Below are 15,713 nucleotides of genomic sequence, written 5' to 3'. Positions count from 1 at the left end.
GCTATTGCTTAATCATTTGCACCCAGGGACTCCTGAATTACTGATTTGTTAGGTGCCGTTGAGTCAGTTCCAATTCATAGTGACCCCATGTACAACAGAACGAAGTGCTGCCTTGTCCTGCAGCATCTCAAAATCATTGCTATGTTTGAGCCCATTGTTGCAGCCACTGTCAGTCCAACTTGTTAAGGATCTTCCTCTTTTTCACTGACCCTCTACTTTACCAAGCATGATGTCCTTCTTCAGGGACTGGTCCCTCCTGATAACATGTCCAAAGTACAGGAGATGAAGTCTTGCCACCTTCGCTTCTAAGGAGCATTCTGGCTGTACTCCTTCCAAGACAGAGTTGATCATCTTTCTGGCAATCCGTGGTATGTTCTGTATTCTTCACCAACACCATAATTAAAATGCAACAGTTCTTCTTTGGTCTTCCTTTTTCATTGTCCAGCTTTTGCAAATATATAAAACGATTGAAATTACCATGGTGTAGGTCAGGCGCACCTTAGTCCTCAGAGTGACATCTTTGCTTTTTAACACTTTAAGGAGGTTTTCTGTAGATTTACCCGATGCAATACGTCATTTGATTTTTTGACTTCTGCTTGCATGGGTGTTGATTGTGGATTCAAGTAAAATAAAATCCTTGACAGCTTTAATCTTTTCTCTGTTTATCATGAAGCGGCTTTTTGGTCCAGTTGTGAGGATTTTTGTTTTCTTTATGTTGAGATATAACCCATATTGAAGACTGCAGTCTTTGATCTTCATCAGTAAGTGCTTCAAGTCCTCTTCACTTTCAGCAAGCAGGGTTGTGTCATCTGCATATTGCAGGTTATTAATGAATCGTCTCCAGTCCTCATGTCACGTTCTTCTTCATATAGTCCAGCTTCTCAGATTATTTGTTCAGTATACAGATTGAGTAAGTATAGTGAAAGGATACGACCCTGGCACACACCTGTCCTGATTTTAAGCTGTGCAGTATCTGCTTGTTCTGTTCGAATGACTGTCTCTTGATCTGTGTACCAGTTTATCAGGAATGCAGTGATGTGTTCTAGAATTCCCATTCTCTGTACTGTTATCCATAATTTGTTTTGATCCAGACAGTCGAACGCCTTGTGTACTCAATAAAACACTGTTAGGCGTATAAAAAAATCTGAAGAAAAACAAAACAGTAACTTATTACAGGGAAGATGGAAAATTACTTCAAAAGACAAAGTGATCATAGTATATATATTCTTTAAAGGAAAAAAAACAAACAAAACTAGGCAGCTGTGACAAAGAGACCCAGTAATACAAAACAACAAAAAAAAAGAAGAGTTTTATTTCTCTTTCATGTAATAGTTGCTAGATGTGTAGTCACCAGATCCAGATAAATGGTTTATTCCATGTGGTCATTCAAGGGCCCAAATTCCTTTGATTATGTTATCCAGACAAAAGTATGACCAGGTATTGTGAAATGTAAGGCCATATTCCAAACCTGCTGAATCAGAGTTTGCATTTTAACAAAATCCCTAGGTGATTCTTAGGCACAAAAGTTGAGATTCACTGGTCTGGATTAGAGCATAATTGTTGGCTGAATGGTTGAAGCTGAGTTGTTCAGGATTTTATCCAGTGAGAAGGGAAAAAAGAGCAAGAACTTGATTAGCTTAACTTCAGGGAAGGCTGGGAAATGTACTGTAGTCATGTGCCTAGGAAAAAGGAGAAAATAAATTTTGATGGAAAGCTAGCAGTCTGTGCTGTAGTATAATATGTGGCTCTGCTGTGAGTAATGTTTACATAATCATTATAATCCTTAGAGAATGGGGTTTCAGTGAGGAAATAATGTGTGCATGTAATTCTTTCTGTCTCTGTAAAGTGTGTTTGTGAGAGCCAAATCCATATTTTCCAAAGTCAGTAGATAATACCTAAAGGTAAAACAAAGTATTTGCTTAAACAATTTAGAAATATGGAGATAAATCCCATAAGAAACAGCTACAAGGGTTCTAGGTATACTTCTGAGGAGAGAAATTAGGAGTTGGCAGGAGACTACTGTCTTATCTTGTTGTACTGTTGACATTTTCAGCTGTATAAATGTAATTGATAAAAAGCAAATTGACAAACAAAAACAAACCTGCAGTCCATATAGAAAGTAAATACCTAAAAAGTTTTTAAGTACTAAGTGATAGAAGAAAGGTAAGATGAAAGTTCAGAGAAAGGCACACTTAGCTTAGCCTTGGTAGAAAGATGAGGGTGGATTAGGGAAGGCTTTCTGGAAGAGATAGTCTCTAGTTCTCTTATAGGCAACAAAGTTGGTGTGATTAAATATCTTTTGAGTTACTTAAATTTGGTTTTTAAAGTGTGAACAATTGAACATAATTTAAGCTAATTTTTTATTTAATAAATTTATTGTCTATTTTGTAGTAGGCACTGTGGTAGGGATTGAAGCTATAATTGTAAGCAGAATCAGAAATGGTTTCTTAACTCACGGAGTATAGTCTAGTGAGGAGGCTGACATTAATCAAATTCTTCAGTAATTGTAATATTGTTTAACCAGTAGAGAAGTGTACAGTTCCCCTTTACCTCTACTACTAGGACCACTCGCTAGAACAGTGGTTCTTCAAATGTGGTCCCCAGGCCAGCCTTAACATCACCTGGGAACCTGTTAGAAATGCAAATTCTCAGGCCCCGTCTCAGACCTACTGAATTAGAAACTCTAAGAATGAGACCCTTCAGGTGATGTAATGAATGCTAACATTTGAGAAACACTACAGGAGTTGCTGGGTGGTACACATGGCTAATGTGCTAAGCTGCTAACCGAAGGGTTGGCAGTTTGAGTCCGCCCAGAGATGTCTCAGTGGAAAGGCCTGGCAATCTACTTCTAAAAAATCAACCACTGAAAAACCTTATGGAGCGCAGTTCTACTCTTGATATACATGGGGTCACCATGAGTCAGAATTGACTCAGCAGCAACTGGTTTGGTTTTTGTTTTTTGCCTTAGAGGTAAATCAGTTTGAAGGTTTTAAGTTTGGTTTATTATTACTAGTATTTCAGTGTTCAAAATAACCAGTTGCAAATGCCAGATTATATAACTATTAAGCATTTTAATGACTTTCAAAATGTTAAATAAAGTATTTGTTCAGAATTCATTTATTGAGCTTCATACCATGTATAGTTAAATTCAGTCTCTGGATCGCATGTTTACTTGGACCCCTTATTCTTGGCAAGCTTTCTTCCTTTGGAGAGAATTGTCTATTAATGCTGTGTCTCTATTGAGCCTGAGAGGTTCCTGGTAATTTTTTATAACTTGTAAAGTTATCAGAACCGATACAATATTAACATCACTGTGTTTCAGAATTTGCATAGAATCATAATTTTTTTTAGTTGGAGTAGACTAAAGATAATCTGGTTCAAGCACTAATTTTAGAGTTAGAAATCTCTGACTCAGAGGAATTCATTGGCTTCTTGTTCAGGGACACTCAGCAGCTAGTGGTCCTCAGTGGTTGGAGGCCTAGGCTGAAGTTCAAGATTTGCTACTAGCAGTAGAAGCTTCTGATAAGTTTTTGTACTTATGTCTTAGAATAGTTTCCCTGTTTGTCCCATGAAGGGTTACTTGAGCAGTAGCTATTTCTGTGATTAGCTTCTTCATAAACTGTGCAACAACCATTTTAGCTAAACTTTCTAAGGTGGTATGTCCTTTTTTAAGTCTTAAGCACCAGATATTGTGGTCAGTCTGCTAATGGAACAATGGCTAATTATGAAAGGCATCAACAACTTCTTTTGATTGTGGTTACGAGAGGAGGGAGGGAGGGTGGGAGAGGGGTATTTACTAATTAGATAGTAGATAGGAGGTACTTTAGGTGAAGGGAAAGACAACACACAATACAGGAGAGGTCAGCACAGCTGGACTAAACCAAAAGCAGAGAAGTTTCCTGAATAAACTGAATGCTGCGAAGGCCAGTGTAGCAGGGGCAGGGGTCTGGGGACCATGATTTCAGGGGACATCTAGGTCAATTGGCATGATAAGATCTGTTGAGAAAACATTCTGCATCCCACTTTGAAGAGTGGCGTCTGGGGTCTTAAACGCTAGCAAGCATCCATCTAAGATGCATCAGTTGGTCTCAACCCACCTGGATCAAAAGAGAATGAAGAACACCAAGGACACAAGGTAATTATGAGCCTAAGAGACAGAAGGGGCCACGTGAACCAGAGACTACATTGTCCTGAGACCAGGGGACCTAGATGGTGCCCGGCTACAATCGATGACTGCCCTGACAGGGAACACAACAGAGAACCCCTAAGGGAGCAGGAGAGCACTGGGATGCAGACCCCAAATTCTCATAAAAACATTAGACTTAATGGTCTGACTGAGACTGGAAGAACCCCGGTGGTCATGGCCCCCAGACCTTCTGTTGGCCCAGGACAGGAATCAATCCTGAAGGCAACTCTTAGACATGGATTGGACTGGACAATGGGTTGGACAGGGATGCTGGTGAGGAGTGAGCTTCTTGGATCAGGTGGACACTTGAGACTATGTTGGCATCTCCTGCATGGAGGGTAGGGGAGAGGGTAGAGGGGGTTAGAAGCTGGCGAAATGGACACGAAAAGAGAGAGTGGAGGGAGAGAGTGGGCTCTCTCATTAGGGAGAGAGTAATTGGGAGTATGTAGCAAGGTGTATGTAAGTTTTTATGTGAGAGACTGACTTGTAAACTTTCACTTAAAGCACAATAAAAATTATTAAACCTTTTGAAACAATTCTTATTTCTGCTAAAGACTTTAATTTGCAGCAAGAAAGAGGGATATGAAGACATCAGTCTGGACTAGTACTTTTTTAAAAAATAATTTTATTATAGTAAAATGTAACAAAAAATTTGCCATTGTTAACCATTTTTAAGTGTAAAAGTCATTGACATCAATTCCATTCACGATTGTACAACTGTCACCATTATCTCTTTTCAAATATTTTTCATCCCTCTAAACAGAAACTTTTCTTTTAAACAGAAACTCAGTACCCCTTAAGTCATAACTCTCCATTTTCCCCTTCCCCCAGCCACTGGTAATCACTAATAAACTTTTGTCTCTATGAATTTGCCTATTCCAAGTATTTCGTATTGGTGGGGTCATACAATTTGCTAGTGATTTTAAACTTATACTAAGTACCTAGCATTGTGCCAAGCATTGTAAGGATTTAAGCAAGATATTAGGCCTAGAAACCCAGTGCTGTCCAGTTGATTCTGACTCATAGCTGTAGAGTAGCTATGAGTTGGAATCGACTCGATGGCACTGGGTTTGGTTTTTTTGGTATTAGGCCCAGAAGTAAGTAATGGACTCATGTCTTAATAGCTTACTTAAAAACGAAATTGAATATGTTCTAAATTCTATTGTTTTCTATAAAGTTCATACAGTCATCTTTTAAAAATTTATTTTAAATTCCGTGTATTTTCTTAATAATTAATAAGTATACTACTAGCTATTTAAGACATTTAATACCCATTTAGCATGTTCTGAAAATATAACCAGGAACTAGAAAGCAGGTCTGACATTATTTGCTTCAATCAATTTTGCTATGAGTGTGCAACTGGGAAGCAGTGAACCTTAGAATTTTATTTCTAGCAATTGTAATTTTTTTGGCAATGTATGTATTGTCGATAGCTTAAAAAATTAAAAATAGCAATTTTGGTATAAAATTACCACACTTAACTTTTTTTTTGGTGGAGGGATCAATAAGACATTATAGGGGAGTCCCTGGGTGGCACAAATGGTTAAGTGCTTGGTTATTTATCGATTTATGTTATGTATCTATTTATGTCTTTTATTTATTTAAAAAAATATTTTATTGTGTTTTAAGTGAAAGTTTATACAGCAAATTAGGTTCCCATTTAACAATTTTTATATAAATTGTTCTATGACATTGGTTACAATTGTTCTGTTTCCCTGTTCCTCCTTGCCGTCTCTCTTTGCTTTTGGGTAAATATTGACTGTTTGGTCTCATATAGTTGATTGTTTAAGGGAGCATGTTCCTCATGGGTGATTTTATGTTAAAAGCCAATCTAATATTTGGCTAAAAGGTGACTTCTGGGAGTGGCTTCAGTTCCAAGTTCAAAGGGTATCTTAGGGCAGTAGTCTCGGGGGTTTCTTTAATCTCTGTCCAGTAAGTCTGGCCTTGTTTTAGGAATTTGAGTTTTGTTCTACATTTTTCTCCCAGTCTTTCTGGAACTTTCTGTTGTGTTTCTGGTTAGAACGGTCTGTGGTGGTAGCCGAGCACCATCTAGTTCTTTTGGTGTCAGGCTAGAAGAGGCTATGGTTCATGTGGGCTATTAGTCCTGTGGACTAGTTTCTTATGTCTTTGGTTTCCTTTATTCTCTTCTGCTCCAGACGAGTAGAGACCAATAGTTGTGTCTTAGATGAACATTGGTATACAGGTTTCTGTTTGTGTTTCCACTTTCATTTGTTTTGGGTTTATACTTAGAATTGGGATTGCTGGATCATATGGTAGTTCCATGCTTAACCTTTTGAGGAATCACCAAAATGTTTTCCACAACAGCTGTACCATTTTGCATTCCTACCAGCAATTCAGTGTCATTAATTATATTTACAATGTAGTGCAATCGTCACTGTCATTCCAAAAGAAATTATAAAAGCAGGGTCCAAGTTGAGTAAGATGTTTTAGTGGATACATAGCTAGGTAAGTTTAATTTATTGCTTAGTTTTTCATTTTTTCTTAATATACTCTTACATAAACACATAATTGGGAGTAAGTGGCTGTCTTCTGAGCTTCTTATTTTAAGTGATATTTTTGTGTTTATATGATTTATAGTTAAATGATTAGAGGTGCATAATTGTCTAAATTTTTAATTTAGTAAATTAACCAAGTAAAATTCAAAGCTGCTACATTTAAATTCTTTATAGTTTGCTGGCAGGACTCTTAATTATTATCCATTTTGTTAATCTTAGAGGCATAGATCTGAATTTAAGGCATATGGGTACAAGGTGAACAGTAAAAAGTCCTGATTTCCATAAAATTTAGTATTAAAAGTACTTTTGATATGGAAATACTATACCAGATACTACTTTCATATCTTCAGAGCTTGTGCTGTATGGTAAATTTAATGTTTCCTTTTTGTCAAAATAGTTCCTATATTTTAGAACAAAATGGGCTCTGATTAATTTTGAGGGATTTTTAAAAATTGCGGTAAAATATACATAACAGAAGCTGCCATTTTAACCACTTTTATGTGTACAATTCAGCGTCATTAATTATTTTCACAATGTAGTGCAATCATCACTGTTATTCCAAAATTTTTCATCACCCCAAATAGAAACTCTGTGCTCAGTAAGCAATAACTCTTCATTCTCTGCCCTTCCCTCATCTTGGTAATCTATAATGTGCTTTTTTTTCCTCTGGATTTGCCTATTCTAGATAATTCATGTAAGTAGAATCATACAATATTTGTTCTTTTGTTTCTGGCTTATTTCACTTGGCATAATGCTTCTGATTGATTTTAGTGTTCTTCCTCATTCCCACTTTTTAACTCTGGATTCCTATTGGTTTTTAAAATTTCCTTCAGAAGAATTCACTTAAACTCATGATACCTCAGGAGTGGAGAAAGTTTGTTTACATTGTTTCCTCATGTTTAGCGACTAAAGTTTGAAGTAAGTTCGTGGTGGTGTAAATAGGTACTATTTTGTAGAAAAGTCGTGTGGACAATATCTTACTATTTTGGATTCTATAAACTGATTCTCTGTGGCACATGTAGACATGCATTTCTTTGTTCCATTTTCTTTTATGTTAATTGTGGCATATCAGTTGTAGATTTTATTTACCTTTTAGTTGGAATTCTCATTGAGTAATGTAAAACAATCTTTTATTTCTCTAAAATTCTCTTATTTTTATGTCTTATTACCGTAATAACATTAGAACCTTCTTGATGAGCATATTGCTGTTGTTTACTCAACGGTCTTTAATGCCTCGTACAGTTTTCTGGGTTTTGACTTTTTTCTATTTTTTCAATTTTGAGAACAGATTTTAAAAGTTAATTTTTATGTCTTTTACCATTTATTATAAATGGGTTTTTGCAATTTAAATAACATATTCTTTTTTATCCAATAGTTTTCTTGCCTAAACTGGATTGGAAGCAGTTCATACTACTGGAGATCTGCCTTTTACAATATCGCATTTAAAAGGAAGCAGGTTTTCAAATAATGGAAGAGTCTAAGACCTCTAAAAATGAAAATCATGAACCAAAGAAGAATGCTTGGGCTATTTGTGAAGAAAACAAAGCAGTAAAAGTAATAAATAATCAGACTTTGAAAACTAGGAATGATAAATCCGTAAAAGAAATTGGGACCAGCTCTTCAAATAGGAATAGTAGTAAAAAAAGTAAGCAAAATGATATTTGTATAGAAAAAACAGAAGTTAAATCATGCAAGGCAAATGCTGCCAGTGTTCCAGGCCCTAAAGATTTGGGATTGGTTCTTCGAGATCAAAGTCATTGCAAAGCAAAAAAATCACCTAATTCACCAGTGAAAGCTGAAAAGGCACCTACTTCACAGGCAAAAATGGAAAAAATACCCAGTTTACAGGCAAAAGCAGAAAAATCACCAAAGTCACCTAATTCATCCGTGACAGCAGAAAAGGCACCCGATTTACAGACAGCAGCAGAAAAGGCACTTAGTTTCCAGAGAAAAGGAGAGAAAGTACCCCTTTCTCAGATGAAATCAGAAAAGATGCCCAGTACACCAGCAGAAGCAGAAAACGTGCCTAGTTTACTATTGAAAGAAAACATGAGACAGATGGAATTACAGCAGGTTGGAAAAAAAATTCCAGGCCCCATTACGTCTGTGAACAAAGTGAATATTGAAGTTGTACAGGGGGAAAAATCTGCCCTGAAAGACTCACTAAAATCTCAGAAACGACAAACATGTGCAGATAATATTGGGGACTCTGACGATAGTGCTTCAGGAATTGAGGACATACCAGATGATTTGAGTAAGTAGAGTTTTTTCCATAAACGATGTTGTCAGAGAGATTTTCCTCTATTAATGTTCTATCGACGGCACTGGGTTGTTGGGTAGATTATCCCTGGGTAATGGGTTTTAGATTATCCCTAGTTTGATTTTAACTCCTTTAATTACAAAAAGGGTATTAGTAATATGGCTCTTAAAGAAAAAAACAGAAAAAAAAACTTTTCATTTTTTGTAGGTGTGCAGGTGCTTTTAAATGGACTTTTTTTTAGTTAGGTATTGCTCATTCATTTGCCAAACATGTATGTATTGAGTTTCTGTTCTATGCCAAGCATGTGTTTATAGTGGAAAACAAGAACTAAAAACAAAACAAAAAAACTGACAGCGCAGACCTCAAGGAATCTTCTAGTCTGAGGGGGTGATATACATAAGTAAAGTAACAATTTAGTTCAATGACAAAAACTTAGAGCTGAGAAAGTACATTATTTAATTGTAGGATTTACACTTAAGGTAGAGAAAATGCGTAAGGTAAACGTGAGACTGTGAGTTTGACTGAGGCTCAGGTTGAATAGGGAGTTGAGGGAAGAGTGGCAAGAGATGCTACTGAAAAGCACATAGGAATCGGAAAATCAAGGGTCTTGTAGGCTGTGATAGAGAGTAAGAAAAATCATTTGACTACAGTACAGTAAATTCCCTGACAGAAGACAAAACTGGAAGCAGAGATGGGTTAGAACACTGCTGAAATTACTTGAGAACTGTTAGTGTACAATTCATTTTGTTTTGGGATCCTGATTTTAATTTGAGTTGTTTAAAATCATCGTCTGTGTCTTTTGTATACTTTAGTCCTGGTTTTGTTTGAATTAATTAATTTTCCTTGGTAATCTTTTTTATTTTTATTTTTTTATACCTAGAATACGCAATCCTTACCTTGATGTGGAAATAAACAGAAGCTATTTCCAAACTCCTTTTTTACCACTTTGAGAAATTTTGGTAAAGAGTTCAGAAATAGCTTCTTTTCATTTATGGTGATACACTGATGATGGCATATGAACAGGCTTTTTTATTTTAACAGAAGTATGTTTATTTTGGGAGTCCCTGGGTGATGCAAACAGTTAATGTGCTCAGCTGCTAACCGAAAGGTTGGAGGTTAGTGTCCACCCAGAGGCACCTCGGAAGAAAGGCCTGGTGATCTACTTCCGAAAAATCAGCCATTGAAAACCTTATGAAGCAGTTCTACTCTGACATACATGGGTCACTATCAGTTGGAATCAGCTTGGCGACATCTGGTTTACTGGTATGTTTATTTTATGTGTAAAAGAGAAATATCAATCCCATGATTTTATAGATATGGCTTAGGACAAGGCCAAGTTAAAAAAGTAAGGCAATTTAATGACAGTTTCAGATAAGTAATATTTAGCTGTGGCAAAAATCTAAACATGGTTGTACATGAATGATTGAAGTTTAGAAAATACTGGTATATAAAATCACTTAATTAAAGGACTAATGAAGCACTTGAATTAGTGAAAAATATGATTAAAAAAAATTTTTTTTAAAGGCAACAAAACAAATGAGGTAACATAGTAAGATGGCTAAGGTTGTGGTTTCTGGAGTGGCATGGATTTTGAATCCCGTCGTCCCCACTTAATAACTTTGTAATCTTAGATAAACTGTTTAATGCTTTAAGTTTCCTTTTTAAAAGTGGAGATGATACTGCCTATGTTATGAAATGTTGTTAAGTGAAATAATCCGTAAGAGTGTTTAGGGTATTACCTAGCACGTAATTAGCATACTATGACAACTAGCATCATATATTATTAGTGCAACTAAATGCAGTGTTCTTTTTTTTTTTATTATGAGAAATATATAGGTAACAGAATATTTGCCATTTCTATAATCTTCACATGTACAGTTCAGTGACATTAGTTAAGCTAATCAACCATCACCATTAACCATTCCCAAATTTTTCCATCACCCTTAACAGAAGCCCAGTATCCCCTAAGCATCGTGTCTTCCTTTTTCCCTTCCTCCCACCTGTCCCTGGTGGTTGTTTGCTGTCAAGTCATGTCCAGCTCCTCATAGTGACCGTATAGGACAGAAGAGAACTGCCCCATAGGGTTTCCTAGGCTGTAATCTTTACAGGAGCAGACCTCCAGGTCTTTTCTCCTGCAGAGCTGCTGGTGGGTTTGAACTGCCAACCTTCTGGTTAGCAGCCGGGTGCCTTAACCATTGCGCCACCAGGGCTCATTCTATTCTTGGTAACCACTAATTAACTTTGGTCTTTATACACTTGCCTATTTTAGATATATAATTGGAATCATTCAGTGTTTGTCCTTTTGTCACTGACTTACTTCACTCAGCATAATGTGTTGTTTCTTAACATAGAAGTTGAGCTAGCTTAAGGAAGCATTACCAAGTAAAGGTCCTTTCAGGAAACTTACTGTATTTTATGTAAATAACGCGTGCCTTTTGTGCTTTGAGGGGGGGCATATTTTCCTAAAAGTGCTATGCTAATGTTTTTTATCGCAACTTGTGGAAGAGTATAGGCATGGTGGTGCCTGTGAGGGTGCCTCAAAGGGGTAGGGGGAGGGCACAGCCAGCAAACAAGTGCAGATGGCATATGTTATTTGTGTAAAAATACGATAGTTTAGCAAACTCATAAGAATCATTTATAGTATAGTACAGGTATGCCCCAGTTCTCGAAAGTTCCTTTTGTGCTGCTTTGCTTTTATGAAAGACCTAAATCAGTACCTGTTTTCGATAACGGGGAGACACCCAAAGAGGATTTTCACTTTTACGAAAAAAGGCAAAAAGCAGAAATAGCATTTAGCGCTTGTTTTGCAGCGAGCTGTTAAAGAGGCATTGCACCCCCCAGTCAGTGAGAATGATGTCACCAAGCTCCTTCTCGGGAACTATATTCAGCATCTCAGCATCAAGCCACCATAACTTTGAACTGTGTCTGTGAGCACCTGTGCTTTATCTTGATTTATTTTGTACATCTATTAGCAAGATGTGTCCTAAGGTATCAGAAAAGCTTAAGAGAGCTCCCTTAGTGTAAAACTGTACATAATTGTTTCAGTTGTGGTGAACAGAATAAAGACATTGTGCATGCATTGAATTTGCCTGCGTCAGCCATTGGTACTATTTACACGCAGAGAGAAGGAATCTTGAAAGCTGCTGAAGTTACTGTTGGCTCTGCTAGTAGCAAAGTGGTCTCTTTTAGCTGGCATCCAGTAGTAGATAAGATGGAAGGTCTGTTGCCTGAGTGGATTGATGTTAGTGTTATTTTAGGTTTTGTGTGTGATTTAGTAGAAACGCTGGGGGCGTTGTGGTTAAGAACTACGGCGGCTCATCAAAAGATCAGCAGTTTGAATCCATCAGGCGCTCCTTGGAAACCCTATGGGGCAGTTCTGCTCTGTCCTCTAGGGTCACTATGAGTTGGAATCAACTCGATGGCAGTGGGTTTGGTTTTTTTGGGTGTGATTTGGCAGGTGATTTTTTTTGAGTGTGGGGACGCTCAGGAATTTTTCCTATGTAAATTAATGGTAATTTTTTGCTTTATGCCATTTTGGCTTACGAAAGGTTTCATAGGAATGCTCTACTTTTGGATAGCGGGGGACCTATAACTTTTTTGTAAATAAGTGCTTCTAGTATTTTTAAGAATTCTCTTAAATATATATAATACTTGCCTTAAAGTTATATTCATAATGATTTGGCACTTTTTTATGTGACGAAATTCAAATTAATAATTTGAATTTCTTGATTGCCTCTTTGTAAATTAATAGAATAAAATTTTTACATTTAGATCTTGGTCTGTTTGAACTTAATAGATTATATAGAAATGTGATTAATCTGAGTGTTCTCCATTTGACCCAGCCTTAGCTCCTACCTAGCATTTGTACCATTTTTCCTTTGCCATTTATTCATTGAATATTTTTTGAGTGCCTGCTATGTGCCCAGGTACTGATCTAGTCTCTAGGAATACTGCAATAAACAAAACAGACAACGTTGTCCTCATGGAGTTTATATTCAAATATAAAGTGACAGGCAATAAACGCAATAAATAAGAAAAATATATGGTATGTTAGAAGATGATAAAACAGGAAAGATCATAGGGAATGATGTTACTGTTGGTGTTGCTGGTGGTAATGTTTCAGATATGAATTGTCACTGAGAAGGTGACATGAGAGCAGAGACTTGGAGGAAAGAGGTAAGAGTGTGAGCTGGATTAATATTTGAGGGGAGAGTGTTTTAGCTCTGGGCTTCTCAAATGTTAGTAGATACACGAATCACCAGAGATTTATGATTCAGGTCTGGAGTACAATCTGAGAAATTGCATTTGTAACAAACTCCCAGGTGGTGGTGATGCTGTCGGTCAGGATCATGCATTTGAATAGCAAGCATGCCCTAATCCATCTCTTTACTTTTACACATACCATACCTCATTATGTTTGATCATAGCACTCTGAATGATCCTGTTAAAATATGAGTCAGATTATGTCTCTCCTGTTCAAATTGTTTTAGTGGCTTACCATATTATCCATGTAGAAGCTAGTGTACTTACAATAACCAGTAAGGCCATATGTGATCTGTGACACTCCCATACTTCTTTTCCCTTATTTATCTACTTCTCATCTTCTCTCTTTCTGCTGCAGTTACACTGCCTCCTTGCTGTTCCTAAAATGTGCAGGCATATACCTACATCATGGCCTTTGCAATTGCTTTTTTCATCTGCCTGGAACACTCTTCCCCATATATCCATATGGCTCTCTCTCACCTCTTTTGCCTTTTCATCGAGGCTTTTGCTTGCGTCACTTATCTAACATTTGCAGCCTTCATATCCACCTCTAACACTTCTCCATTCCTTTTCTCCTTTTAATCTTTCTCTGTAGTCTTTAGCAACATCTGTCACATTTTTTAATAACAGTTTTATTGAAATGTAATTCACGTGCCATAAAATCCACTCATTTAGAGTGACAATGAAGTGGTTTTAGTGTTATTTGTGTGAATAACAGAGTTAAGCTACCATCACCACTAATTCCTAAACGTTTTCATCACCTCGAAAAGAAACCCCGCTATCTGTTTGCAATCACTACTCGTTCCTCCTAGCCTCTCTGGCAACTGTTGATATACTTTCTGTCTATGTTGTTGTTGTTAGGGGCTGTCAAGTTGGTTCTGACTCATAGCCATCCTGTGTGCAACAGAATGAAACACTGCCTGGTCCTGAGCCATCCTTATTTTGAGCCAGTTGTTGCAGCCACCTTGTCAGTCCATCTCATTGAGGGTTTTCTTCTTTTTCGCTGACCCTCTACTTTACCGAACATACTGTCCTTCTCTAGGGACTGGTCCCTTCTGGTAACATGTCCAAAGTACATGAGACGAAGTCCAGCCATCCTTGCTTCTAAGGAGCATCCTGGCTATACTCCTTTCAAGACAGAGTTGTTTGTTCTTCTGGCAGTCCGTGGAATATTCAGTATTCCCCACCGACACCATAATTCAAAGGTGTCAGTTCTTCAGTCTTTCTTACTCATTGTCCATTTGAATAATCTGTCTCTATAGATTTGCCTGTTTCATGTAGATGGAATCATACAACATGTGACCTTTTGTGTCTGGCTTTTTTAGCACGTTTTCAAGGTTCATCCATGTTGTAATATGTATCAATACATCATTCTTTCTTATTGCTGAGTTATATTTCATTGTATAGATACCACATTTTGTTATCCATTTGTCAGTTGATGGACATTTGGGTTGTTTTCACTTCTTGGCTATTGTGAACATTTTTAAAAGTTTTTGTGTTTTTATTTTATTTTTATGTTTTTATTTCATTAGAGTATATACCTAGGGGTGGAATTGGAGTCCCTGGGTGGTGCACATGATTAAGTGCTAGACTGTTAACCTGTTGGCTGTTCAGACCCACCCAGAGGCTCCATGGAATTAAAGCCTGGTGAGCTGCTTCTGAAAGATCACAGACTTGAAAACCCTATGGAGCAGTTCTGTTCTGTACACATGGGCTCAACTGTGAGTAGGAATCAACTTGGGGGCAATTAACACAACACGGTAACTCTGCTTAACTTTTTTTTTTTAAATTGTGGCAAAATACACAATTTTTAAAAAAACAAAAGTTTTTACCATTTTAAAGTATATAATTCAGTTGCATTAAGTAGTTTCACAGTGTTTTATAGCCATCACCACTATATAGTTCCAGAACTTTTTTTGTTACCCCAAAAGGAAACCTGTATATCCATTAAGCAGTTACTCCCCATTATCCCCCTCCTTCCAGCCACTGGCAACCACTAACCTGCTTTCTGTCTATGGATTTGCCTATTCTGGATATTTCATAAAATTGGAATCATAAAATAAGTGGCCTTTGTGTCTGGCTTCTTTCAGTTAATGTTTTCAAGGTTGATCCATGTTGTAGCATGTGTCGGTACTTCATTTCTTTTTATGGCTGAATAATATTCCATTGTCTGGATACACTACATTTTGTGTGTTCATTCTTCAGCTGATGGATCTTTGGGTTGTTTTTATCTTTTAGCTGTTGTGAGTATTGCTGCTGTGAACATCTGTGTAAAAGTTTTTCTCTGAGCATGTTTTCAATTCTTTCGGATATTTACCTTTTGGATAAGGCCCTTGTGATCTTTGATACTCCCCCACTTCTCTGTCTTCGTTCGTCTACTACCCACTATTTATCTCTCTCTGTGCTTCCACCTAGGAAACAGGATCATATATGTAAGAGGGTTCCAGTTTTTTCATACCCTCACTACAAAAAATAAAACCAAACCCAT

The 15,713-nt window shown here is 37.1% G+C and overlaps 1 protein-coding gene across 14 annotated transcripts in view; it reads left to right on the top strand.

The window, feature by feature from the left end:
* TUT4 (terminal uridylyl transferase 4) overlaps positions 1-15,713 on the top strand; it is a 173,265-nt gene that overhangs the window by 40,909 nt on the left and 116,643 nt on the right. For 12 of the 14 annotated variants that reach the window (XM_064281965.1, XM_064281968.1, XM_010591279.3 and 9 more), the window contains exon 2: positions 8,078-8,956. In XM_064281965.1, coding sequence (XP_064138035.1) covers positions 8,170-8,956 — 787 coding nt within the window. In that variant the 5' untranslated portion in view covers positions 8,078-8,169. Of the gene's footprint in view, positions 1-17; positions 369-8,077; positions 8,957-10,049; positions 10,226-15,713 lie in introns of those variants that run through there. The other 2 variants (XM_064281966.1, XM_064281972.1) reach the window with 2 other exon arrangements.

The sequence above is a fragment of the Loxodonta africana genome, chromosome 3 (genome assembly GCF_030014295.1).
Source record: "Loxodonta africana isolate mLoxAfr1 chromosome 3, mLoxAfr1.hap2, whole genome shotgun sequence".
NCBI lineage: Eukaryota > Metazoa > Chordata > Mammalia > Proboscidea > Elephantidae > Loxodonta > Loxodonta africana.
This window is presented reverse-complemented; position numbering and strand designations above follow the sequence as displayed.